This window comes from Molossus molossus, unplaced genomic scaffold (genome assembly GCF_014108415.1).
Source record: "Molossus molossus isolate mMolMol1 unplaced genomic scaffold, mMolMol1.p scaffold_m16_p_1, whole genome shotgun sequence".
NCBI lineage: Eukaryota > Metazoa > Chordata > Mammalia > Chiroptera > Molossidae > Molossus > Molossus molossus.
Window position 1 is genome coordinate 86,060,400 of NW_023425344.1, and position 27,715 is coordinate 86,088,114.

The 27,715-nt window shown below is 43.1% G+C and overlaps 1 protein-coding gene and 1 pseudogene across 2 annotated transcripts; both read right to left on the reverse strand.

Annotated features, from left to right (window-relative positions):
• Positions 1-1,362: 1,362 nt before the first annotated feature.
• Positions 1,363-22,315, reverse strand: ETNPPL (ethanolamine-phosphate phospho-lyase). Of its 2 annotated transcripts, none has more exons than XM_036277715.1 (13): positions 22,245-22,315; positions 18,940-19,058; positions 18,519-18,678; positions 14,795-14,869; positions 11,157-11,247; positions 9,889-10,005; positions 7,736-7,818; positions 6,897-7,122; positions 5,600-5,754; positions 4,893-4,982; positions 4,532-4,662; positions 2,634-2,704; positions 1,363-1,491 (listed from the first exon to the last, which is right to left on the reverse strand). In XM_036277715.1, exons 1-13 carry the CDS (start codon positions 22,298-22,300, stop codon positions 1,363-1,365), a joined length of 1,503 nt encoding a protein of 500 aa, XP_036133608.1. In that variant the 5' UTR covers positions 22,301-22,315. The 2 variants fall into 2 exon arrangements, with proteins under 2 accessions (XP_036133608.1, XP_036133616.1); XM_036277723.1 differs by having other exon boundaries at positions 18,519-18,660; positions 22,245-22,300.
• LOC118640710 lies at positions 17,664-18,034 on the reverse strand (annotated as a pseudogene).
• Positions 22,316-27,715: the final 5,400 nt, after the last annotated feature.

The window sequence follows — 27,715 nt, forward strand, 5'->3', positions numbered from 1 at the left end:
TCATAGCATTTATTTTATGATGAACTCAGAAAGGAAGCTTTTTACAATTCATTTTCCTCCTAATATCCTTTTCAGTTGTTATGAATTTGCCATAACAAAATGATTACCTCTTTTTTAGGCAACAAAGAACACAAAGTTTAATACCTAGTAGGAAGGCCATGGAGAGACCCTGGGAAGCCTGTACTAAATGCCTTCTCGTTCAGTACCCTGCCCCCCGAGCGGATGTCTCATGGACCCAGTGTGTACTGGAGTCTCCTGAGGTCCCATGTTTTCTCGTCTGGTTAGAGATGTGCGCGTGGGAGAGGGATGTGCATGACAAACTTGAGAGAAAAGGAAGATATTTTGTGCAAAGTTAATTTCTTTCTTTTTTTTTTTTTATCCTCACCTGAGGACATTTTTTCCGTTTTTTACTCAGAGCGGGAAGGAGAGAGAGGAAGAGAGAGAGAAACATCGATGTGAAAGGGACACATCGAGTGGCCGCCAACCACACGACCCAACCAGGGCCGGGGACAAACTGCAGCCAAGGTACATGCCCTTAGCGGGAACCGAACCCGGGTCTCTCTGGACCGCAGGCTGACGCTCTAACCACTGAGCCAAACCGGCCAGGGCAGCAAAGTTAATTTCTTACCTGACAGGTAAGTGACCTGCCAGAGTGGCACAATCGGAGTAGACAGAGCTCAGTCCCCTGACGGTGAACCCAGGGCTTTGGCTCCTGCTACCTCTTTCGGGTGCTTCTGGTGTGCCCTTGTTCCCTGACCCCAAGTCCCCACAGAGTCATGATTAACCGTGTGCCGGTTCCCCGCTGGAGGCCTGGATTATTCATTCACTTTTCAACATTTGCTGTATGTGACTTTTTCCCCCCAAATGACTGATTTTACCCCCCAACTCTTAATATTCTCTGCAAAAGAAAAATAAACGCTTTGCTGGTGAAAAATATTTGGTTTGCATAGTCTTTTATTTTTATTATAGTCCATAAGTATATACAAAAAGAATCATTATAGAATTCATATTTTAAGGCACTAAGTCTCCAAAGTTAAGGAATCTATTGTACTTTGCTCTCTCATTTCAAACATTAAAACAGTAAAACTGCCAACATAATATTCAACTTAAAGCTTACATTTAGAAGGATAAATTAAGTGCATTCAGAAAGTTCAAGTAAGGAATTAACAGGCTAGAGGCTGAACTAATAATCTTGGCATGATCATCACTCAGTTGATTGTTACTACTTATTTACCTTTTGTATTGACCAATCTACATGGAATGCAAATTCTACCTTTAGAGAGTACAGAGAGCTGTTAAGAAGACACTTGTATTCATTCTCTGTAACTCAGGACATTGATCTTGCTTTAAAACACCAGTCTTTCATGTCTTGAGCCTCTTACTGAGCAGGGAATGTTTATCTGTGCACAATCCATTTCTCTTTTGGCTGGGATTTTCTTTCTGGTCCTGGGTACCCTCACCGAGCGATTCCGAGTGGGCGTCCTTAGGCACCTGCAAGACAGGCATGCAGACTCCAGGGACTGCACCTCCAACCCGCCCAACCTCCTCAGGGCCGATCCCCAGGCCAACAGACAAACAGAACACACGAAAGAACACAGCACAGCACACCTCTGGCTGCTCCTCCCTAACCCTGATAAGCATCTTCCATAAATATTGGAAATGTGATGTCCACATAAAATCTGGGACTCCAAGCCAACATTTCGAAATGTATTAACTTTGCTAACTCCAAAGCAGGATTTCCCATGGTGAATCCCTTTTATGGAAGCTCTCTTTCACTGCTTGCTCAGTTCTTACACCTGTGATTCTGTCCTACACAGGCAGGCTACTCTGCAACATCAGGTAGTCACTGATTTCTAGAGTTGGTTTGTGCTGTGCAAGAGACAAGCAATCCTGTTGGCAAATCATTTGCTCTCACTCAAACTGCCCGATGTTTTTCATTGAGGGAAAGGACTTTGCTGACTGCACTGGGCATGCGGGCAGGCTCAGGGCACTGATTGTTCCTTTGGGCGTCAAAGCCATAAACAAATAATGCAACAAAGCCTCTCAAGTGTTTGCCTTGCTGTTTCCCGACTCGAGGAGATCTTTCTCACACTCTGGGCAGCTCTGGGGGAGCACGGGAAGGCTGGAAGTACGTCCAATGCAGAAACTAGGCCACTGCGTGCCAGGTGGTTCCCAGGCTCCGGAGGCTATTCGAAGTTTGGGTTTTCATTCACTTCAGGATCAAACTTTGGCATTTTGGAGCCACGGGCTAATGCTTCTGTTGATTTTAAAGAGTGGTTTGAGGGAAAGAGTGTCAGGCAGTGTCAGGCAGTCTTCAGAGCCAAGGAGAAGGCGATTAGGATGTGTAATCATCTCTCCAGAAAGTTTGAAGGCCCTCTTTATGGGCCTGGGGGTCTTTGGTTGTTGTTAAGGGAACGATCCTATCAGAACGGTGCTGTGGTTTGTTCCTTTCCAGCGGTCTGACACACACCTCGAAATGTAACGGTGCACTCCAAAGTGCAGTGAGCCAACCCTAGCAAAGGCAGGTTTTATTCTAAAGATCACTGCATAATCTTCTAAAATTTGCATTCCTTTTTCATAAATTCCTAAAGTTTTCAACACTTCCCCCTGAAAGTGAAGTAGCTGACTCTTACCTTTGTTCTGCTTGTCGTGTTCCCAGAGACCGCCTCGCTCTCCGTCTTGGCTCCAGTGGCTTCTTCCAAAGCTACATCCGGGAGGCACAATGGAGAAGGTAGAACATGAAAATCGAAAAAACCCTTTCGGTATCTATAGGAATACCCTTAAGAATAGAGAGGTAAGTGTGTTTTAAAAAGGGGGGGAGGGTCACTATGCCAACTGCTGCTTAAGCTTTGATTGTCATGTTTCATCATTGTCGCCTACAAGCGGCACTGGAGCCTGTTTCAGCTGCGCCTCGGTCACTGTATTCAAAAGAGACTCTTCAGCCCGTCACTGGTAATGCTTAAGCTCTGAGCTGACTTTGAAGCAATAGTGATGGACTTGCCCCAAACATTAATTATCTGTTTGGTATGCTATGTTAATTCCTAGCTTCTCAGCCTCGTCTTAACTTTAAAAGACTGAGCAGGGAGCAGAGAAGTTAAACCTTAAAATTATAACTGAATTGCCCAGCCAGTGTGGCTCAGTGGTTGAGCATTGTCCCAGGCACCAAGAGGTCGCTGGTTCAATTCCTGGTCAGGGCACATGCCCAGGTTGCAGGCAGATCTCCAGTGGGGGGCATGCAGGAGGCAGCTGATAGATGTTCTTTCTCATTGATGTTTGTATCTCTCTCTCCCTCTCCCTTCCTCTCTCTCTCAAATCAATAAAGAAAAAATATTTTTAAAAAGAATAAAAAATAGCCCTGGCCGGTGTGGCTCAGTAGTTGGAGTGCTGGCCCACAGACCAAAGCGTCCATTCGATTCTGGTGAAGGGGCACGTACCTTGGTTGCGGTTTGGTCCCCGGCCCTGGTCGGGGTCGTGCGAGAGGCAGCCACTTGATGTGTCTCTTTCACATCGATGTTTCTCTTTCTCTCTCTCCCCATCCCACTCTATCTGAAGATAAAAGGAAAAAAATATCTTCAGGTGTGGATTAAAAAAAATAATAATAAAATAAAAACAAACTTAAAAATAAAGAATAAAAAATATAACTAAAGCAACAACGAAATTCTAACATTCAACGTGCTCTTTCAACATGGTTTTATATTGCTAGTTTACTTTCTAATATCAATTTATGCTCATGACAGAAAAATAAATTAACCTAATTCTATAATATAGGTAAACAAAAGATAAATTCCTATGACAGGCTATAATTATGAAAGATGAACTAAATTCCTCAAAAATTAAATTGCAATAAGTAAAATACACAAAATCAAATGCTTCGCATATAACAAATGACTGTTAACCTGTAGGCTATAATTTTTATTAACCATATTTTCACTGTACAATGTTGAAATCCTACACACGCAGCATTGCGGTGCATGGTACAACGCAGACATGCAGTTTTGTGAAATGAGAGAATAAATGATAAAAATAAAACAGCGCTACTTTACTAGAAGCTTAGGTTTGGAGCTGCGTGAGTGCAAACAGAAAATTTTGGTTTCGCCCTGGCCAGTTTGGCTCAGCGGTTAGAGCGTCGGCCTGCGGTCCGGAGAAACCCGGGTTCGGTTCCCGCTAAGGGCACGTACTTCGGTTGCAGTTTGTCCCTGGCCCTGGTTGGTCGTGCGGGTGGCAGCCACTCGATGTGTCCCTTCACGTCGATGTTTCTCACTCTCCCTTCCTCTCTCTCCCTCCCACTCTATCTGTACAAAAAATGGAAAAATATCCTCGAGTGAGGATAAAAAAAAAAAAAGAAAATTTTGGTTTCACTAAGAGTCCATGATATAGTGATTATTTTTCAGGTATCTTTTCTAGTTCTAAAAATAAAGTTAACACTCATTTCCACCCTGTCCTGGGTAACAAGATGCACAGTCGGGTACTACCAAGTGGAGAGCATGGGGTGTGGAGGGCAAGGAGGCACCTTCTACATCTCTGAACAGACCTGTTAGAATCCCATCAAGCTGGTCCACCAAAAACTTGGCATCTTCTTCAGTGAAGCACATGGGTGGTTTTATTTTAAGCACATTTCGGTGCGGCCCATCGGCACTGAGAAGCACTCGCTTTTCCTTCATCCTGATTAGATTGGAGGAAATACACATGAGCGCGTATGAACCAAAAGTGAGATTCTTTAAGGATAATGTGAACGCGGAGCAGTTTCGTATTCCGCACGCAGGGAGCCCACATTTATAAATTGTATGTGTCTTAAACTTTCCTTATTTAGAGACACAGGAGGAAATAAAAGAAACTTCCCGAGGGTGGGCACCCCAGAGCCCAGACACCGAGCAGGGTGGACGTGTATTTACTTGTAGATGACGTGCTGAGCTTCGGCTGTGGCGGGGGTCCTTTTCTGATGGTCCTTCACTAAGTCGATTCCGATAAAAAGGCCGACGCCCCTGAGGGAGATGAAAGAAAACTTGATGCACACTCTACCAAAGACTGCGTTGTCACAAAAGTTTAACGTGGTCCCCAAACTTCAACTGAATGTGAGGCCGAGTGTGACTTCTTTTAAAGGTAATTGTAGTTGATTCTAACTAATCCGAGATACAAATCCAGTGTCCACAGCTCTTTCTGGTTTTTGAAACGAGTTAGTTTTTGTCATCCAATTCCCACCCCACCCCCTCACTAAATTGTAAAAGCAAAAGGCTTAAAAACAACCTCTTCAGGTTATTTAGTTTCTCAGGACATTAATGATGATAAATGCATATATATGAAATATCAAGTTTTCCTGGATATCATTTTAAATAATTTTAATAGATAATTTAAAGTTACTTTAAGTCCCTTCTTTTCATCTTTTTGTTGCTGAAATTATCCCAGTCTTTTTTTTTTTTAATTATAAAAGACATACATCCAAGTTAACAGTAGTGATGATATCTTGGTTTTAGATTAAGAATGACTTGTGTTTTCTAGCTTTAGTTTTATGTAATTTATTTCAAATTTATCAGATAAAAAATAAGCTATTTTCATTTGGAAAAAAATGAATAACTACATAACAACCTCATGATGAACACACCTGATATCTCCTATCAAAGTGTGCTTAGCCTTCTGTTTATTGAGTAACTCAGTAAGATAACTCCCTACTCTTGTGGCATTTCCTTGAAGGTCTTCATTTTCAATTATATCCAGGACAGCCAAAGCAATAGCAGAAGATACTGGATTTCCTCCGTACTTAAGAAAAAAGATAAATGAGAAAACATAATAGTTAAATTAGTGGTATTGCTTCATCTATGATACATTTGTTTCATATGTAAGCAAGTGAAGATGTCATTTCAGTAACATTTTCCCTTGTGATATTAATTTAATAGATTTAGAACACAGCATGAGTCTACTCATTCAGGATTAGAGAAAAATTCATTCCAAATTATGTTCTGCATGCTGCATAAGAAGTATGAAGGACTATCAGGAAATGTGTTGGTTCATCCAAACAACAACAAAAAAGAGAATGTGTTGGGAACCAAGGACTTCCGAGTGTGGTTCAGTTAGGGGGATATGAGTTTCTGCCCTTGAATAGTGACAACAGCTAGGTAATGATATTTTTCTCCAAGTAATTTATGTCCTTAGACTTGAATCTTACTTTTGCTTATGACAAATGCTATTATATATGCTGTACAAAGCATAATAACTTTTTCCAAGTGTAAACCAAGGAAATAACATTTCCCAAAGATAAAAATTAAAATCTCCTGTGACAGCCATATAACATTTATAGTACTCAATCATCTAAACAGAGATGTTTTGGAAGTTTAAATATGATACAAAACAAAGAAATAATATCATCTGTTAATGAAATATCATAACCTCTTGAGTTTAGCAAGGCAGCCATCTATTAGTGGAATAATTAATAAGAACATTTGAGGAGGGGAAAGATACAGAAGGAAAAATACAAGAATTATGTCAGACAAAATGAAACATGGTTAGATCAACGTTTAGCTAGGATTCTGGGGTAGTTAGCTTGCAATACTGACCTTTAATCTTTTTTTTTTTTTTTATCCTCACCCGAGGATATTTTTCCATTTTTTGTACAGAGTGGGAGTGAGAGAGAGGAAGGGAGAGAGAGAGAGAAACATTGACGTGAAGGGACACATCGAGTGGCTGCCACCCGCACGACCAACCAGGGCCGGGGAAAAACTGCAACCGAAGTACGTGCCCTTAGCGGGAACCGAACCCGGGTCTCTCCAGACCGCAGGCCGACGCTCTAACCGCTGAGCCAAACTGGCCAAGGCCTGACCTTTAATCTTTACTATATAGGCAAGAAGTGTAAGAATAGGCATTATTTTACCCTCTTAGAATTAAAGTCAGAGACCAAGAGATACCGTATTGAAATACTCCATCCCAGAGCTGCTGAAGGCTTCGGCAATTTCTTTGGTTGTCACCACGCATGCCACCGGGTGGCCATTGCCCATTGGTTTCCCCATTGTGACAATGTCCGGGACAAAGTCTTTGCCGTGCATTTGGAAGCTCCAGAAATGTTTCCCAACTCGCCCAAAGCCGACCTGGACTTCATCAGCGATAAACACGCCCCCTGCTCCACGGACGTATCTGAAAAGCAAAAGAACATCTAATGCCTTCAGGTGGCTGAAAGTCCCTGCACCCACATACAGAGATATAGATTATTGAGGACTTAAAAAAAAATGTTAACCAAAGCCTGGAATCTTGGTTAAAACATTTCAGTGCTCAAAACCCCCAATGATATCTACATTGTCGTTGATATAGAAATATAATCACATCATTTCCAGGATAGATCTATTCATTTCCGGGATAGACCTGTTCTATGGGTTTGTGTTAAAGTAAGCTCTATGGCGGTATTTTAAGTGGGAAGAGAAAGAAGTGAACAAAAAGTCGTGGTTAGCAGGATTCCTCTTCAAATTTTTACCAACTGGTAAGGCTTAGGCACTAGCCAATCAGAAAGGACGTCAGGTGAGGGGCTGGGGCAGGTCCTGGAGGCCCCCTGGCTGGACCAGGTGTAAGCTCTTCATTTGCTGGATCTTGGGAAGGTGAAGGAAGTTGAAGGAATTCCGGGAGTCCTGGGGTGGCAGGCACTCTGAAGTGGCTACTTGCCAGCTAGTTCAAAAGTACTTCTATATTTTAACAACCAGTGTGGCCCTACAGAATTGCCCTCAGTTGGCCACGGGTGCCCACATCAAGTACATACTCTGCCACTTTCTGGAAGTAGCCTGCTGGAGGAATTATTTGTCCGCCACAACTCTGCATGGATTCAGCAATAAAGGCAGCAATCTGCACAAGAGAAGATGGAGTCAGAGTCCATTAGGTTCCCTCACACCACCTGAGAAAGAAGACTTCTTATAGAGCAGGTTTTTAAAGAAAATGGCTGGGAACAGACCTGTGGCCAGCGGCAAATAGGCCATTTAATTAAAGAGAAAAGATAGCTATGATGAAAAAACAAGTGGTCTGAAGCATTCGTTCCTGAAACTCTAGGGTATCGCTGAAACTACCATGAGAAATGAAGAAGAGGATGCTTTCCAGTTCTTTATAATTAATTTAAATGCAGTGTTTTCACTAGAATCAATCGAATAAGACTGATGTGTAGATCAGACTTATTATGAATCTCTAAAAAATTACCCAGGTTCTAAATCCATGAGTATGGTGCCTAATCCTCAGCTGGGTGAGCGAGGACTGCCTGGGCCTGGGATTGGCATTAATGAAATGGGAGGCTAACGTGAGGTCCCACACAGGTTACTGTGCTATATTTCTAGTTCTTGCCCTGAACCAGGCTTAACTCAACAGAATTAGGTAATTCACAGTAGGAACTATGGAGAAAGTGTTCTAGAGGCCAAGAAAAGAGTAGAAAATAGATAACACTGAACTAAGAAGAGAAAGCATAGAAGTTTTGAGATATGAAGTCAAGAGAACCAAGATTCGAGTCCAGCCTGCCTCTTAGTAACTGTATTACCTTGGCTTATGTACTTACTCTAAAATACTCCATCTGTTAGCTGTGAAATGAGATCATTAGACTGAGGAGATTTCCTCTCTACAATTCTGTGACTTTGTAAGCACATCTAATATTCTGAAGCATCCATGTTCTATTTGCTCCTTGTTAACATGACAGCGTCAATTTAAAAACGATTGAATGCTAATGTGTTCAAAAATTTATCCAAATCTTTTCAGCAGCCAAAAAAAAAAAAGATCTTCGTAAATAAAATATTTGCCCTGAAAGCAGTGCTCACTGTGTATGTAGAGGTGAAGCTACGTTTGAAGAGGAAAGAGTATGAAGCTGAGGTCCACCTGCACAGGTATAACAGAGGAAGATACGCAAATCGAATGGGCAGAGAAGAAAAAGAAAAAACAGTTGAGAATGCAAAAGACTCTCCAGTCATTAAGACAAAACAATATTTGAATGGGAAAAAGCAAAGGCTTCATTTTTATCTCAACTACAATTTTTTTTATTGCCATATCAATGCCTAAACATTTTGAAAGGCAAAGCATGTATCAAATCTCATTAAAATGCCACATAAGTCTGGCCGCCGTGGCTCAGTGGGTTGAGCATCAACCCATGCACCAAAAGGTCACTGGTTCAATTCCCGGTCAGGGCACATGTCCAGGTTGTGCGCCAAACCCCCAGTGGGAGGCATGCAGGAGACGGCCAATCCATGATCTCTCTCATCAATGTTTCTATCTCTCTCTACCTCTCCCATCCTCTCTCTCTAAAATCTATAAAGAAAAAAATAATAATAAAAAAGCCACATAAGTAACCCTCGAGTGGCCAAGGGTTGAACGTTAAGCTGAAGACAGTAGGGTGCAGACTCAGGAAACAGAAAGACTTTTCCTTCGCTGGAGGATTCTGGTTCTGTCTTAGAAGTCTAGGCCCCATTGGAAGGAACTATCTGCCATGACTTACCCAAGCTCTGTGGCTTCAGGACAGTTGAACCAGTTCAAGGGAAGCGCCAAGGCTCCCTTGTGGGTCTGGAGTCTGCACTGGTTCCGATGCTCCAGGGCCCCTCTGCCTCTTCCCTTCCCATTCCCTCTGCACTGGGATAATCTGTCCCTGGCCCATCACCCTCCTTAACCCTCTCTCCCCTGTCCCTTTGGGGACATCCCACCGGGAAGGTCAGTTGGGTCCCCAGGTTTGGAACAGGCACAGTGATTGCATATCCAGGATAGACAAAAACAATCTTAAAGGCATGACCGCAATAATGCACTTTTGAAAATACGAACCAAATAAAATGTAATCAGAGAAGAACAGAAAGGGAATTGAGATCTAATCCTTTCTCATCTCTCCAAAGTATCACAATAATTTAAATCTAATTGATAAAACGTTAAAATATTTCCAAAGCTGTAAATACAAACCTTCCTTCCATTCTTATGAGCTTCTTCAATAATTTTCTTCACTTCATCTGCATAAGCGCTGGCTGGGTCCGGATGGTCTTCTCTATATTTTCCTCTGTAAGTATCTGGAATTGGTGCCTGAAAACATCAAATAATAGAGTTTCTTATGATTTGCCTCGTGGACGAAGGAGCCTTTAAAATTTGGCCTTTGCCCACAAGAGCATATTAGAAAGGTAACCATGTGGATTTAAGTGACTCTAGGTTCTTTTATTCTTTTTCCGCATCTCTGAATTCTGTGAGTGCGGAAATCTCATTGTGAACAGGAGCTGGGATCAGCTCCTGGGCCCTTGTAAATCAGGACTGCATCCCTATTCACATAGGGACCAAGATCAAATCAACAGTGTAATTACAGTATTTGAAAAATTCAATGAATGGAAACTATATTAACTATTTTAGATTGAAAAATGAACTAACCTCTACCGGTTATATAGCAAGTTATAATCCCTTAGAAAACGAGTGCGTCAGCACTGCTTCCAGATCTTAAAGTTCTGCAAGAAGGCAGCGCTGATTCTCATGAGGAAGTCTGCTGATCCTTAATTAAACCAAATGAGTTTTACTGTTTCAACAATTTAATTGGTTTATTTATATTTTTACTTACTAAATCTATGCAATAATTTAGCATAGAGCAATTTAATTTTAAGAAAGTCATACATGCTTAATTCAGCTTTGACTGTCAAGCTGACATCAATGATAGAAAAAGTCATTAAAGCCCTGGCCGGTTTGGCTCAATGGTTAGAGCGTCAGCCAGAGGACCAGTAGGTCTCAGGTTTAATTCCAGTCACGGGCACGTACCTCGGTTGTGGTTTGTCCCTGGCCCTGGTCTAGGTCGTGAGGGAGGCAGCCAGTTGATGTGTCTCTCTCACATCGACGTTTCTCTTTCTCTCTCTCTCTTTCCCTAACCCACTCTATCTGAAGATAAATGGGAAAATATCCTCAGGTGAGGATAAAAAAGAATAATAAAAAAGAAAAAGTAATTAAAGACCAAGGGGCAAGAAAAATAAACTGGTAGTTGTGAGTAACAGCTGTTACTACCACTATACTAACTTGCCCACTGTGGTACTCATCAGGGGATTTTAAGCCATATCCTATCATGAACTTCAGTAAGTCACAGACTGCTCTTGATCTGAGTTTCTTTTTCATGGTTTCATTTCGATAAAGGATTGGACTGGATTGTCAGTAGGCATTCTCCCAGCACCAACATTCTGGCCCTTGGGTTTTAAAGTACTTACCACATGCACAAATTCTTTCTTGACATCTTTGCCCTTTCTAAATTTATATGGACTGATCTCAATTAAAGATGTTAGGTGACCATGGTAAGCACTGAAAAGAACAACAACAACAACAGTAAACAACATTGCTCAAAGAAGGATGTTTTCCTAGCATATAAAGAATAGTAATGCATATCATCCAGGGAGAATCTCAGTATTGCTGCCAGATTTAACAGCGTGGGATCTAATTTTCTATGGCAAGCCTGGCCATTTAATTTGTCCAGTTCTCCTTATTCATGTCATAAAACACAAGGAGAGACAGATATATATCCTCATAGAAATTTTCTTTCTAGCCAGAAAAATATTTAATTTTTTTTACATTATATTTGCTAATTTAGTCTAAATGTGAAAATAGTATTTTCTATAGCTTCATGAAAAACTGCTTTAACCGTATTTGATACTTACATTCTAGTAAAATTTTAAAATAGCTTTAGATCACATAATGGGCTGTGTTTCTGTTTGGGATGGTTTCCAAAGGATGCCCAGTTGCATATATTGGGCAAATACAAGCTGATAAGGAACAGAATCTCTTCAAGAACTAAGAGTGAGAGGGGATCGAGTGGCTATGAAGTTTCTTTCTTTCACTTAAAATACAAGTGGCTCTGATAATTCTCTTTTCTGTTTCTGGCCCAGAGGTATAATTGAGAGATCTGGAAAGGTAATTATAAAAGGCCCATGAATAGATAAAGCAGAGAGGGAACACTTTCTTTACCACCGATTAAACCATGCTACAGAGCTATAGTACTACAATCAGTATGGCACTGGAAAAAGAACAGAGGTGACTGGAACAAGAGATGATCTCAGAGATACATCCATACATCAATGGCCACCTGGGAGACTCTAGGTGAATTCAATATGAAGAGTGATTATAAAGGTAGAAGAAAATAAAGAACATCTTTGTGATCGGGGGTTGAGAAAGAGATATTAACAAAACTTAGAAAACACAAACCATGAGATGAAAATTTCATCTGATTTGATCAAAATTAAATATTTCTGTTGAAGAGTGTCAATGACAAAGTTAAAAGACATATAATAGATAGGAAAAACACATTAGAAATATATCATATTAAAAGAGATTAATTCGCAAAATGGTGGTTCTCAATCCTGCCTGTATATTAGGATCACTTGGGAAATTTTAAAATATATACTGTTAACTAGAATCCATCTCTAGAGACTCTCTTTCATGGCTCTGGCATGGGATCTGGTATTGGTATTTAAAAAAAAAAAAATCCTCAGGTAATTCTAAAACACAAAGTTGAGATCTTCTGATCTAGACACATAAGAAACTGCAAACCAACAAGAAAAGGGTGGAATCCCAATTTTAAAAAATGGGCAAAGAATACAAACAGTAATTTTCAGAAAAGAATTCATAAATGCATAAGTATATAAAGAGACACTCAAACTCATAATTAGAAAATTGCAAATTAAAACAAAATTGGTGTCATTTTACCCACATTAGACTGACAAATATTTAAAAAATATTAGAAATCAGGATACTATGAGGCTTTGGAGGATATGGAGAAATGGGAAATGTCATGCAACCACTTTGGAGGTGAATCTGGCGGAATGTAGTACATTAGCAAAGTTATAGTGTCCCCGTGGCTGAGCAGTGCTGTTTCTGGGTGTTTATCCCTAAGATACTCTTGGCAAGGTCTGTAAGGGCACATGCGCAAGGATGCTCATGGCAGTGCTGTTTGTGGTGGCTGGGGGTACAGAGCAGTCACAGTATCCATCGCCGGGGGGGGGGGGGGGTCATGTGGTAGTTCTCAGTGCACTGTCCCCTATGGATGCCACCACTCCTGTAGCTATTGGACACTTTAAGTGCAGCTGGTCTGAACTGACATGTGCTATTTTAAAGATGAGAGAGAAAGACACACAGAGAGAGACACACACAGAGAGAGAATGCTTAATATCTTTTATAATGATTACATGTTGAAACAATATTTTTCATATAATGGTAACTAGAAAATTGTAAATTCCCTATGTGCCTCAAATGACATATCTATCGGATAGCACAGAATTAGAAGAATAGCTATACATCCACCAACAGAATCTTGAAACAGTGCTGACGGAAAACGTCAGAAACAGAAAGAGACCTATAGCAATGTCTGCAAAATTAAAACAGATGCACATAAACATAGAATTTACAAAAATAAAAGATATACATTAGACACATTAGAATAGTTGTCTGTAAGTGGGGAAGAACAGGGATAAAAGAGAACCAAAAACTCGACTGTGGTGGTCACTCCATCCCCAAGATGCCCATGTCCTAAACCCCCGAATCTAAGAACATGTTACACGGCAGAGGGGGATTTGCAGGTGTGGTTGAATTAAGGATCATAGGATGGAGAGACAATCCTGGAGGGTCTAATGCAATCACAAGTCTTTATAAGTGAAAGGCGCTAGGAGGACGGTGATCAGAGACATGGGAGGTGATGTGAGGACGGAAGCAGAGTCTGGAGTAACATAAAGGCTGGTTCTGAAGACGAAGGAAGGGACATGGGCAGGTGGCCTCCAGAAGCTGGACAAAGCTAGAACAGATGCTCCCTTAAAGCCTCCAGAGGAACTCAGCCCTGCTGACACCTTGACTCTAGCCCAGTGAGAACCATTATGGACTTCTGTCATACAGAACTGTAAGAGAATAAATCTGCATTGCTTAAGTCACTAAGTTAGTAGTAGTTTGTTACAGCAACACAGAAAACTAATACACCAACCAACACATAAAGTGAGAGAATCCTGTAGAGGACGGGAAATAGGGTCCATGCTCAACTCAACCTGTTGTCTGGGATTAGGGGGTGCAGAGGTAGAAAAAATTAAAAGGAAAAAATTTCCTTAGTAAAGACTGAAGTTGTTAGATTTCTTGTTTAAAATGTAATAAATGTCTGAGAGGTAAAATTAAATAGTGTCTATTGATAGTCATAAACTAACTTTTACTTGGCTTCTTGTTTTCTTTCAAATGAGCTCTAGCCTTGGCACATTTGACTCAGCGGTTAGAGTATTGACCCAAGGACTGAAGAGTCTCGGGTTCAATTCCTGGTCAAGGGCACGTACCTGAATTGCAGGTTCGGTCCCCAACCCTGGTCGGGGTCATTCAGGAGGCAACCAATTGATGTGTTTTTTCATATCAATGTTTCTCTCCCCCCACCCCCCTTCCCACTCTATCTAAAAATCAATGGAAAAACATCCTTTGGTGAGGATTAAAAAATAAAATAAACGTGCTCTACATTGTTATCTTTTAAATTACGTACAGTGCATAATACTTGGATTAAGAAACAAATTGTATCTTTATTTTGAAAAAGATTGTGTTACACATGTAGTGGCTCAATAAATAGTTAATACGTGAAAAGTAAGCCTTGATTCATGCAAAGCCCAAGAGGCCATAACCACAGCACCCAACAGAGCCTCCTCTGTTTGCAGATACTCGGAAGGAATGAAGTATCCTGCAGGCCTGAACTGGCCTTGATACCATAATACAAGCAAAGCCACTGTGCTGTGTATCCACCCCCCAACGTGTGCTTATGGTGTTAGGATGGAGAGGGGCGAAACGATTCTGTCTCTGAAGGAGCTTCTTGCTTAGAAATCTTGTGTCCAAGACTTACTGGTCGAGAGTGATCACATCTTGGTGGCCCCGAAACTGCCGAGCTAGGCGTAAAGCTAAGTCATTGGCTTCAGATCTATAAGATAACATAGAGGGAACAATGTCATATAAGCTCTTTTTAAAATATTTCAAAATTTTAATTAAAGTAGTCCCCCTTATCTGAGGGACATGCGTTCCAAGGCCCCCAGAGGCTGGGTGAAACCGTGGATAGTACCGAACCCTATATATACCATTGTTTCTCTATACATACATACCTATGATTGTTTAATTTATAAATGAGACACAGTAAGAAATGAACAACAATAAATAATAATCAAGTAGGACAAGAGTAACAATATACTGTAATGAAAGTTATGTGACTGTGATCTCTCTGTAAAATGACCTTATTGTACTGTGCTCACCTTCTCCCTCCAAGGGAGCATTTTCAGCCTCGCTTTGTGCATATCTGGACTGTCAGCACCACCGCTCTATGTGCTTTGGGGCCATTATTCAGTAAACTCAGTGTCACTTGAACACAAGGCCTGTGACACCCTGGGTGTTGAGACCATCAGTCTGATCACTGAGAGGGTTACAAGTGACTGATGGCGAAGCATGTGTACCTCGTGGACACACTGGAGAAAGGGTGGTTCACATTCCCGGTGGGACAGGTTTCATCGTACTACTCAGAATGACCCACAGTGTTCTCTTTTTACTATTTTCACGCTGCAATTGGCCATAGGTAACTGAAGAAAGGGAAATTGTGAATAAGGGGTGGAGGCATTGCATTCAGTAATGTATGAAGAAATGAGCTGAACTCTTCTCCTTCATCTTCATTCTTGCCCACCCAACAATCTCACTTGATCCTTCTAATACAAGTTCCCGAGATGTCTTCAGTAAAGAACGAGACACACAGAAGAAACAATACAAATGAAGGATATGCTGCTCATTTCAAACTTGAGCAGATTTCAGCTACGTAGGTAGCTGATTAACTTTGAGGATACTAAGAAGCCTGCTTTAAGCTTGAGCTCCCTGGGAGGAATGGGAGTGTGGGAGCCCATTAACTTGGCTACTAAACTCTATTGTACTGGCCCACTATTTAATTAGTTTCTTATCTATAAGATGAAGATCCTGATTTTTCTATCTGGTTCAGAGAGCCTATACTACTCAGACACAGAGGGAAAACAATTATTTGTGGAATGTCTTCTGTCTGCTAGACATCATGCTGAGTGTTTTGCTTGTATTTATTCTCATAACTATTGTAACAAGCAAGTATCGCCATCTCTTTTTATGAATGAGGAAATAGCCTCAGAGAGGGTAAGTGACCAGAATAAGTTCTCACAGCTAATAAGAGGTAGAGTCAGATTTCAGACCAAGACCTGTTCAAGATTATTTGTACTCTCCCAGGCTCTATCACCTCCAGTCTTTGGGCGCAGCCTTCTTTGAGGACAGTGTTCTTTGGGGTTCATTCTTCTCTGATAGAATAAGATTCTTTAGCAGTAAAAGTCAATTGTGATATTTAGTTATTAAAAGCAAGAATGCTTTATAACAAAATATCTTAATTCTTTACAAAGAAAAAAGAATAATCTGGTTAAAATTTGCTTTGGAAACATCTCATTGCCTGGCTGGCGGGGCTCAGTGGCCGAGTGTGGACCCATGCACCAAAAGGTCACCAGTCAGGGCACATGCCCAGGTTGTGGGCCCGATCCCCAATGGGGAGCATGCAGGAGGCGGCCAATTGATGTTCTCTCTCATCAATGTTTCTACCTCTCTCTCCCTCTCCCTTTCTCTCTCTCTAAACTCAATAAAGAAAAAAAAAAACTCATTGAAAAGAGAAAAGTGAAGTACAGGATCATATAATCAGACATTTACAGAATTTCTACAAACTGATTCTAACAGATACATATCATTTTAAAAATATAAGGTAAGGCTGAATATGCAGGTTTTCTCCCAATATAACATTGCAGTGTGAGCTTTTCACATGTCATTAGGCATGTATTTTCAAAACATACTTTTTAATGTCTACATAATATTCTATAGAATGGATAATAATTTGTATTTACAGAATTTAAAAGTTGGAATGTATGTATTCGCCTCAATTTATTCTTCCCTTCCTTTGTGTCTGTGTTGTGGAAATACGTTCAGTTGCCTAAGAAAACAAGTCAATCAAAAATCTTACAAACGCCCTGGCTGGGTGGTTCAGTTGGTTGGAGCATCGTCCCGTACACCAGAAAGGTTGTGGTTTCGATTCTGGGTCAGGGCACATCTAGATGGTGGGTTCGGTCTCTGGTCAGGTCATGCACGAAAGGCAACTGATTAATGTTCTCTTCCTTCCTCTCTCTCTAATAATCAATAAATATATCCTTGGGTGAGGATTTAAAAAATATTACAAAGCTATAACTTGTTTAGTAGAGTTCTTTCTTTCTTCATTCATGTTTTCAAAGAACTATTTAAGCTCATGGATTCTTTTTTTTTTTTTGGTACGTGTCCCTAGTGAGAACCGAACCGGGACTTTCTGGTCCACAGGCTGATGCTCCAACCACTGAGCCAAACCGGGCAGGGCTAAACTCTTGGATTCTTTTTTTGTTATTGTTGCTGCTGATAAATAGTTTTAATGATACATTGCTCTTCACAGATGGCTGCAGAGACTTTAAACTATAATCTAGGAATATACAACTATGCAACACAGACCGATCAGCCAGACCTAAAATAAACTGGCTTCATATAACTACCCTGTAAACATCACAACTCTTCTTCCATCCAAAATGACCCTAATCCCACGTGAAAAGTTAATGTAGGGAAACCAGATACTTAGCTTTGTGGCCAAAAGTAAAAACCAAAAGAAAAATAGCAATTTGGTGGTTAGTTGGTAAAAACAGGGAACCTGGTGCCCTTCACTGTGCTGTTTCGCTCTTCTTACTCTTGCTCTTTTTGTCCCTCTTCTTCAGCCCGTCTGTGTTAGCTCTCGATAGGTTGGAATAAGCCATCTGGAACTGACTCACTTCTTTGGAGCTCACCACTGTCTAATCTTCTTTTTCCCATCAGTAGCTCTTAACAGACACTTGTCTGAGGGCTCGAAGCCCTCCACTGAACCTTTCCTTGGAATGGGTTTTGTTCGACCATCACACTTCTTCAGGGTGATGAGCTCATTGCCCGACAACCGGCAGTTCTGGAAGAGCCTGGTCAGCTCCGCCAGGAACTGCTCACTTCCCAGCAGAACCATCCCGGCTCCGCCGGCTCCACTCCGTCAGCCTAAGACCCAAGCAATCCGGGCCGGAAGTGACAGCTCTTGGGTTCTTTAGCTACTTATTCTACCGCCAGAAGAGGTGAGTGCCATTTGACTAGTTAGGTTTTCTCGCATGGACACCAGACATGAATATTTTTTGCAGTGGGTGACCTAAGTATCAACCCTTTTGGGATACTTGAACAGATGCCTTCCCCATCTTTCACCGAGGAAACCATGGTAATGAAGTGTTGAGTGGCGTGCACGTTAATCATCAGACCGTTGCCATAGGCTGTGTTCAAAGCCTTGGAACGTGCCGTCTGGTGTCTTATCTACAACAGGCTCATGGAGTAAAGCACGGGAACCAGACTGGTCGGGTCCCCAGTGAATGATCACATAGTAAATGGCAAGAATGGCAGAAAACCTTTGGATGTCTGTGCTCCACCACGAATCAAAGCGAGAAGGTATGTACAAGAGAGTAGACAAAGAGATTGCTGGGAATGAGGTGGGGAACCTAGAAACTTACCCTGAGTTTGTAAAATAACAAACAGAGAGTTTCTCCGGCAGGGTGGCGGAAATGCGCTTGGCGTACTCCACAAGGTTGTCGTGGAGGAATCGGGAATTTGTATTGAGCAGTTCCATCTGCTTCAGGGCAGCTTTGACCACTTCTGGGTGACAGTGTCCCACTGAAATAGGAGACAAAAGCCAAAGAAATAAGTTACAATACTAAATACCTGGCAAGTGTGGGGGATTCTGAAACAAGTAAACAAAACAAAAGTGGAGCTTCTTTCGGTTCCACATTTTGCTGCAACTTTTCTCCGCTAAAAATGCTCGCCCCGTTCAGCAGAGGAACTGCAGCCTCTGCAATTCCTGGGACAAATATTGGTGCCAAGTCTGCCTTATTCCCTAAAGGTATCCCTCAGGGCACAGCAAGACCGGACGGTTACCATGGGCGACGTTGTTGATGCAGTCCAGGTACTGTTCACCTTTCTCGTCAAACATGTACTGCTGCTGGGCTCGCACGATTTTGAGGGGATCCGCAGCAAAGAAAATTTTGCACGAGGGCCTAGAAATAATGAAAGGAAACACTGGTCTGCTCCGGCTGCCCGGTGTTTTTCCTCCTCAGTGAAGGTCAAGATAACTGGCAAATTGCAATTACATAAAGGAAAGGGGAAACACAACCTGGGTGGCATACCCTTTAAAAAACAAAAACTCATATTAGCAGCCTGGAGCCTTTATCTTAATACCCCATTTGTGACCCTGCTCACATTTCTTATTCTTGTTCTCTGACAGCTCTGATTACATGGACCAATCACTAATTTTCCTTTGGGAAATTTTGTTTTACCAAGAAAAAAACAAACCCAAAAACTTTTTTGAGGCTTACTATGTGTCAGAATGGACAGATTTACAAATATTATCTCATTTAATTCTCTTAACAATTATATGAAATAGGAGTTATTATCATTATTCTCATTTTTATAGTTAAAGAAACCGGGGCACAGAAAAATTAAGACATTTGAGAGACAGTAGGCAGACAGCTCTTGTGTCGGGTGGGGCTTGGGGGTGGAGTTAGGGGAGCCCAGCTGGTGTGGCTCAGTGGATTGAGCGTCTGTCCTCCCATGGCTGAGAGGTCTGGATTTGATTCCTGGTCAAGGTACATACCCGGGGTTTGAGGCTCCATCCCCAGTAGTGGGTGTGCAGGAGGCAGCCGATTGATGTTTCTCTTTTATGTCAATGTTTCTCTCTCTCTCTCTAAAAACAAATCAATAAAAACATAAAAAAGGAGACAGAACTCTAATTTACATATATATAAAATAATACATAGCACTAAAGGCTAAATACAAATAACTTAGAGTTTAATGCTACGAAGGAGATTACTCTGAGTGGTGCTTGTTCTGTATCCAGTGGATTTTCCATTCTTAAATAATAAAATTCTTCTAACCCTTTAACCCACTTTTTTGGGCATAATAAAGTCACCCATATTTTTGGTTGTTTGGATGGATGAATGTCTGGAATATAACTTTTAGCAACATAGAAACAAGATCAGGTTTCTGATCTTGACTCTATGGACATTTAGAAACTAAAACCGAATATATTATTTTTATTTTGGTGACAGCGTGCACCACATTTGCCATACGCATTAAAGGCAGTGTAGAGGGTAATTAAATACCTATGTATGAAACTGACCTGCAACTCTTTAGAAAGTATTTTGATTGTTGTGACTAGGTCATCTGAAATTTTTAAATTGCCTAAGAGAAAGCATCATCAGCTAAAGTAAAACTAATATTTAATGTGAATTTCTTATTGGTTCAAACTCAGCTGTTAGTTTATACCCGAGTGAGTTAAAATCCAAAGAAAACCTTTGTTATGAATGTCAGCTGAAAACTGAGGACTTCACCTTCCCTTGTTATAATGTACTTTCTACCTTGCCCCTTAGATTTCCGGTAAAATTCTTCCAGTCAGGACATGGCTACATTTCTCCGTTTGCAGAATATGTTCTGCTCACAACAGAAATCATTAGGACCTAACTATATAAGATTGAAAACTAACAGAACGGAGTGCTGATTAGAAAAATGGAAAGGAGTGATCAGGTAACAAGGAATCTATTTTGACCACAGAGCGGGGCTTAGAGAGCCCTACCCGGCCTCCTAGATCACTCAGAAATTTCCCGGGGTTCTTATCGGGAGCCTCAGTAGGACAAACTGCCCAGCACCTCTCCGAGGAGGACCCTGGTTCTTCTCCTGCTTGTGTCCCCCAGGCCTCTCCCAGCCAGCCCGCTGGGCGCTTGCTAATTACTGTAAATATTGCAGACCCTTGATTTTACAGGGTCTAGGGGTCGCCAATGGCCGTAACCATTCATTTTTATATGTACCCTAAAAAAACTGATCACACTTACTAGTCTCATCTGCTCGCTCCTACTTTTCACAGAAGAGGAAATTAATTTGACAGAGGTCACAAAGGTAACAGGACACCCTACCAGAACTAGAGCCCAGGTGTGGTAATATTCAGTCCCTCCGCTCACCAGTATATCACCAAGCCCATTACAACAAGGGCAAAGCGAAGGAAGACTGGAGAGAACGCCGCATTTTTAAACTGAAGTCGGGACCACTCGGGAGACCCAAGGTGGGTACAGTAGCATCTTGCCCTTAGGACCATGGTTTCAAAGTTTTTCTACTGGCTGGGTTAACCCTTTACCCTGAACCAAGCATGCAACAAGGAAAAGTTCACTTTAAGCAAAAGATGTCAGAATTTGTTTTCAAACTATCATCAGAAAATATTTCTGAATTCATAGTTTTGAAAACCTTTCGAGTGGCGAGAGGTACCCTTCGTCTGACCCAGGCCCCTAACCCTCCCCGGGCAACTCCGCAGCCCGCCAGCAACCAGGCTCCCTGGACCGCACAGCCGGGCTCCCCGCGGACCGCACAGCCGGGCTCCAGCGGACCGCACAGCGGGGCTCCAGCGGACCGCACAGCGGGGCTCCAGCGGACCGCACAGCCGGGCTCCCCGGACCGCACAGCCGGGCTCCCTGGACCGCACAGCCGGGCTCCCCGGACCGCACACCCCGCGGACCGCACAGCCGGGCTCCCCGCGGACCGCACAGCCCGGCTCCCGCGGACCGCACAGCCGGGCTCCCCGGACCGCACAGCCGGGCTCCCCGGACCGCACAGCCGGGCTCCCTGGACCGCACAGCCCGGCTCCCCGCGGACCGCACTGCCCGGCTCCCCCCGGACCGCACAGCCGGGCTCCCTGGACCGCACAGCCGGGCTCCCCGCGGACCGCACAGCCGGGCTCCCCGGACCGCACAGCCGGGCTCCCGCGGACCGCACAGCCGGGCTCCCTGGACCGCACAGCCCGGCTCCCCGCGGACCGCACTGCCCGGCTCCCCACGGACCGCACAGCCGGGCTCCCCCGGACCGCACAGCCGGGCTCCCCCGGACCGCACAGCCGGGCTCCCTGAACCGCACAGCCGGGCTCCCCGCGGACCGCACAGCCCGGCTCCCCCGGACCGCACAGCCGGGCTCCAGCGGACCGCACACCCCGGGACCGCACAGCAGGAGCCCGGGAGCCGGGAGGCGCCGGCAGGAGGGCGCAGGCGCAGGCGCGGCGGGCGGGGGCGCACTCTGCTGGCAGCCGCTGCAGCAGAGCCTCGGGCGCCGCTCCTGGCTCCCCGCTCCCTGCCAGGCTTCAGCTCTCACCCCTGCACTCACTATTTCCCCGTCTGCGCCTTTCCTCGGGTCTGCGGAGCCCTTACCCGATGTGCTTCCTTCTCAACGCCAGAGTGTCCTGCTTGCAGTACAGCTCGCACATGGTGGCGGCGGCCGAGCGCTCTCAGGGGTCCCCTCTCCCGTCTGGGCGCTTCCTCGCAAGCCCGCGGACGGCCTTAGCCGCTGGCCTTGCCTCTCGTTATCCCGCGTTGGGCCCCCTTAGCCTGGGCTTCAGAGGTCAATGGTGGCATCAACCACCTAGGGCCATCTCCTTTTAAGTCTTGCCCTGCCTTTACCCTTTCCCAAGCCCCACCCTCCTCCGCCTGGTGCCTGCTTGGCAAGTCACTGGACTGTCCACTCACTCGCCACCCGTCCCCTCCCCCAGTCTAACTGGCTCTCGTTCCTGCCCTGCTGATTCTCCCTTCCCCTCCCTATCCCTGTTTCTTCTTCTGACTTGCCTTTTACTTCCCTAACATTGCCTTCACCTTTCTTCCTCCTCTGCCTGTGAATTCTCTCCTTCCCACTTTCTTTGTTTCTTTTTTTGCGTGTGTATCTCATTATTTTCTATTTTTTAAGCTTTTTTTTTCTTTTTAGAGAGAGAGAAACATTGATTTGTTGTTCCATTTATTTAAGTTTTCATTCCTTGATTTTGTTGTTGTTGTTGTTAATCAACACCCAAGGATATTTTTTCATTGATTTTTAGATAGTGTAGAAAGGAGGGAGAGACAGAAAGAGATAGAAACATTGATGTGAGAGAGATATCAATTGATTGTTTCCTGCACTACCCCAGTTGGGCCTAGGATCAAACCTCAGGTACTTGCCCTTGACAGGGAATCAAACTCGTGACCCTTTAGTCCAGGGCTGAAGTTCTAACTGCTGCACTAAACCAGCCAGGGCCATTGGTTGATTCTTGTATGTGCCCTGACCAGGGATCAGACCGGGACTTTGGCTTATTGGGAGGTCGCTTTATTTTTTGTTATTGTTGTTAATCCTTACCCAAGGATATTTTTACATTTCTTTTTAGAGAGAGTGGATGGGAGAGAGAGAGAGAGAGAGAGAGAACATTGATGTGAGAGAGACACATCAATTGGTTGCTGGGGATCAAACTCAAAACCCAAGTGCCTGCCCTTGACCGGGAACTGAACCTGTGACCTTTCAGTGCATACTCTAACCAACTGGGCTCTTATTATTTTCTTATAAACATTCAAAGATAGGCCCTCTTTGGAGATATCAAGACTGAACAGTTTGTCTCTATTTTCACACGGAGAGGATTCCATTACCAAAACCTACTATAACTCAAGAAAAGTAACACCTAGGACACCATTTCTACCAAAAATAGACACTGCTCCTCCTTTGACCCCCAACACACCAGTCCCTCTTACTAACAACAGACAGGGAGAGTCATAATATGAGATTCATTATTCTTGTAGAACTTCGTAGCCAAACACAGCTTCTTTTTTTTTTTAAATCCTCACCCGAGAATATGATTTTATTTATTTTATTTTATTATTATTATTTTTAAATCCTCACCTGAGGACATTTTTTCATTTCTTGTTCAGATAGAGTGGGAGGGAGAGAGAGGGAGAGGGAGAGAGAGAGAGAGAAACATCGATGTGAAAGGGACACATCGAGTGGCTGCCACCCGCACAACCCAACCAGGGCCAGTGACAAACTGCAACCTAAGTACGTGCCCTTATCGGGAACCGAACCCGGGTCTCTCTGGACCGCAGGTCGATGCTCTCACCACTGAGCCAAACGGGCCAGGGCGATTTTATTGATTTTAGAGAGAGATAAAGGGAGAGAGAGAGACATTGATGTGAGAGAAACATCTGTCAGTTGTCTCTCATAGGCACCCCAACCAGGGATTGAACCTGTAACCTAGGTATATGCCCTGACCGGGAATTGAACCTGAAACCTTTTGGGGTATGGGAGGATGCTCCAACCAATGGAGCCACTCAGCCAGGGCAAACACGGCTTCTTCCTTCAAGCATTAATATCACAGCTGAAGAGCAAAGATATTATCTCGTTGGTCCTCATATCACAATGTATCCTTGGAAATATCCTGAATAAAATGACAATGCTTTATTGCAAAAAACAACAACAACAACAGCAAAAAATGTAACACGTCACATGCCCCAAGGATAAGTGACATACTCAGCCTGGTGTTTGCTGGGATAATGTATAGTGTTTCAAACATCTGTTTTAACTGTACTTGTATTTTCTCTAGTACTAAACGAATTGCAAAACATTGACGTGATTTGTCTTGATTCAGTCTGAGACACACCCTGAGAGATGAGCATGGGAGGTATCATCCCATTTGACATATGGGGAAAGTGAGGTTTTCCCTGTTCCGTGATTACCAGTCTGCCTCGTGGTGAAGTTGGAATTCATTCCTAGGTTTCTTGACTTCTTTAGGATGATCTTTGCACACTGATCAAGTTTGAAGTTAAATATTAACTGTAACATTAAATCATAAATTATATTAAGAACTAGACATTATCTGGTTCAACCTCTCTGTTCTATAGATAAGAACAGTGAGACCAAGGTAAAGTCTTATTCAAGGTCACACAACTACTTATGTCACTGGAAAGGGGACCTGGCCCTAAGCGGGTCTGCCTAGGGCAGGCCAGTAGTGTGTGGGTTCTTGACTTCTTCAGGAAAAGTTTCACAACTCGAGTCCAGGTGGATTTTAGAGGACATTATTAAAGCTGGGGACAGTGAAACGAGGAAGGGCTGGGGAAATGAGCCTAGGCTGGTCTGCTTTGGCTCACTAAGAAGTCAGAGAGAAGGGAGCTTTGGGCACAAGTTCAGGGGGTTTGCCCAGGATGGACTGCCACTGCCCATTGCTGCCGTGGTTGCAAGCCTCGCGGGGTCCCTTAGAGTCTAGGAGACGCTGCCTGTGGGGAAGGTGGGGGAGGGGTTCGGGGGAGGAGTGAGGGAGAATGTGCACTAGATCCTCATTTTGAGGGGTTTTAAAGGCTGGGCGTTCAGGGGAGGTCCTAGGGGAGCATCTCAGTAGACTACTCATCAGCTTTATGCTGATGCACCAAAATGAAGTTTATTCTCTTAATTTCATCTATCTTTGGGTGTGATTGGCAAATGGCACTCATTGGATTTCTGCTATTTGTCTCCCTGAGTAGAGTGATTTCAGCTATTTACCAGCTGGTTGGGGAGGAGAAATGCAAACCATTTATTCTCAAGTGTCCCTGGTTTAGGGAAGATAAGATTCAATAGACGGTGCACACTGCTCAGCATCTAGATTTTCTAGATGGCTACAAACTGCTGGTTTTTTTTTTTTTTTTAACATAAAATGTTTTTCTTTTTATTGATTTTAGAGAGAGAGGAAGGGAGAGGGAGAGAGAGATAGAAACATCGATGAGAGAGAACATTGATTGGCCACCTCCTGCATGTCCCCCACTGGGGATTTGGCCCACAACCTGGGCATGTGCTCTGACCAGAATCAAACCAGCGATCTCTTGGTGCATGGGTCATTGCTCAACCACTGAGCCACACCAGCTGGGCTACAAATTGCTGTTTAACTATTTGTCTCAGTTTCCCCATTCTGCTTGTCCTGGCTTACTGGCTTGTCTCATTTAGCCATAGAATTTAGGTAATTTCATTCTTTCTGCATGTTTTTTTTTGGGGGGGAGGACTGTTAATCATCACAAATATTTTTCCATTGATTTTTTTTTTTTTTTTTTTTTTTTTTTAGAGAGTAAAAGGAAGCGAGGGAGCGGGAGAGAGAGAGAAACATCCATGTGAGAGACACATCAATTGGTAGCCTCATATACCCTCCCCGACTGGGGCAGGGAATTAATTGAACTTGCAACCCAGGTACATGCTCTTGACTGGGAATTGAGCCTGAGACCTTCAGTGTGCAGGCCGAAGTTCTAACCACTGAGCCACGCTGGCCAAGGCCCATTCTTTCTTTGTTTTGAAATGCAACAGAAAAAGACTAATTTACTTATACAATACACTTAATAAATGTTTGCAAATGACTTTTCTCTTTATTTACTTTTATTTTTCAATTACATTTTCTTGTTTTTTGTTTGTTTGTTTGTTTGTTTTTTAATCCTCATCCGAGGACATTTTTGCATGTATCTTCAGATAAAGTGGGAGGGAAAGGGGGGGAGTGAAGAGAGAGAGAGAAACTTCGATGTGAGAGAGACACATCGAGTGGCTGCCACCCACACAACCCCAACTGGGACCGGGGACAAACTGCAACCGAGGTACGTGCCCTTAGCAGGACCGAACCTGGGTCTTTCCGGAATGTGAGCTGACACTACAACTGCTGAGCCAAACCTGCCAGGGCCAATTACAGTTACTTTGTATTAGTTTCATGTGTACAGCATAGAGGTTAGGCAATCATATACTTTATAAGTGTTCTCCCCAGATATTTCCAGTACCCACCAAGCACCATACATAGTTATCACATTATTGACCATACTTCACATCCCCATGGCTGTTTCGTAACTACCAATTTTTACTTAATCCCTTCACCTCTTTAACCCATTCCCCCTGACCCTTCTCCCATCTGGCAACCACCAGTGTGTTCTCTGTGTGTATGAGTCTATTACAATTTTCTTTGTTTATTTTGTTCTTTAGATTCCACATATAAATAAAATCATATGGTATTTGCCTTTCTCTGAATGACATAGTTCACTTAGCATAATATCCTCCAGGTCCATCCATTCTGTTGTAAATGGTAAGATTTTATTCTTTTTTTTTTTTATGGCCAGGTAATATTCCATTGTATATATGTACCACACCTTTTTTATCTACTCAAGTGACCTTTCTCTTTTTAAAAATTTTTTTCCTTTATTGATTTTAGAGAGAGAGGAAGGGAGAGGGAGAGAGAGATAGAAACATCAATGAGAGAGAACATCGATTGGCCACCTCCTGCATGCCCCCCACTGGGGATCGGGCCCACAACCTGGGCATTTGCACTGACCAGGAATTGAACCAGTGACCTCTTGGTGCATGGGTCGATGCTCAACCACTGAGCCACACCGGCTGGGCTCAAATGACCTTTCTCTTGAATGAAGTTGTTAGCTTACATGAACACACTGCAGGAATAGTAGAATTGCACTAAGACAGGTTGAGAAATAGAGTCCTATGAGGAGCAGCATGTTAAAAATTCTAGGGGATGTACATGATGGACACAAGGCACTCACAAAATTTCAAGAAATCCCCATCATGTACTCTCCATCCAGTTCCATGCCTAAAAGATGTTGCCAAATATACATCTACTTTCATTGGGTGACTAGATTGGGTGAAGTCACAGACAGTCACTCCCTCCATAAATCTCCGATGATCCTTTGTTATTCCCCATGCTTCATTATATGTTTTTCAGATAATGCTGGGCTATGTGTCTTGGGTTCTAGATCTGGTTCTTCCAGAAACTATCTGGGCTTCTTGACATTTGAAGGCCAAATTTCTTTGTATTTAACACACACACACACACACACACACACACACACACACACACACAGAAAGGATCTTTCTGACTCAAAGCATC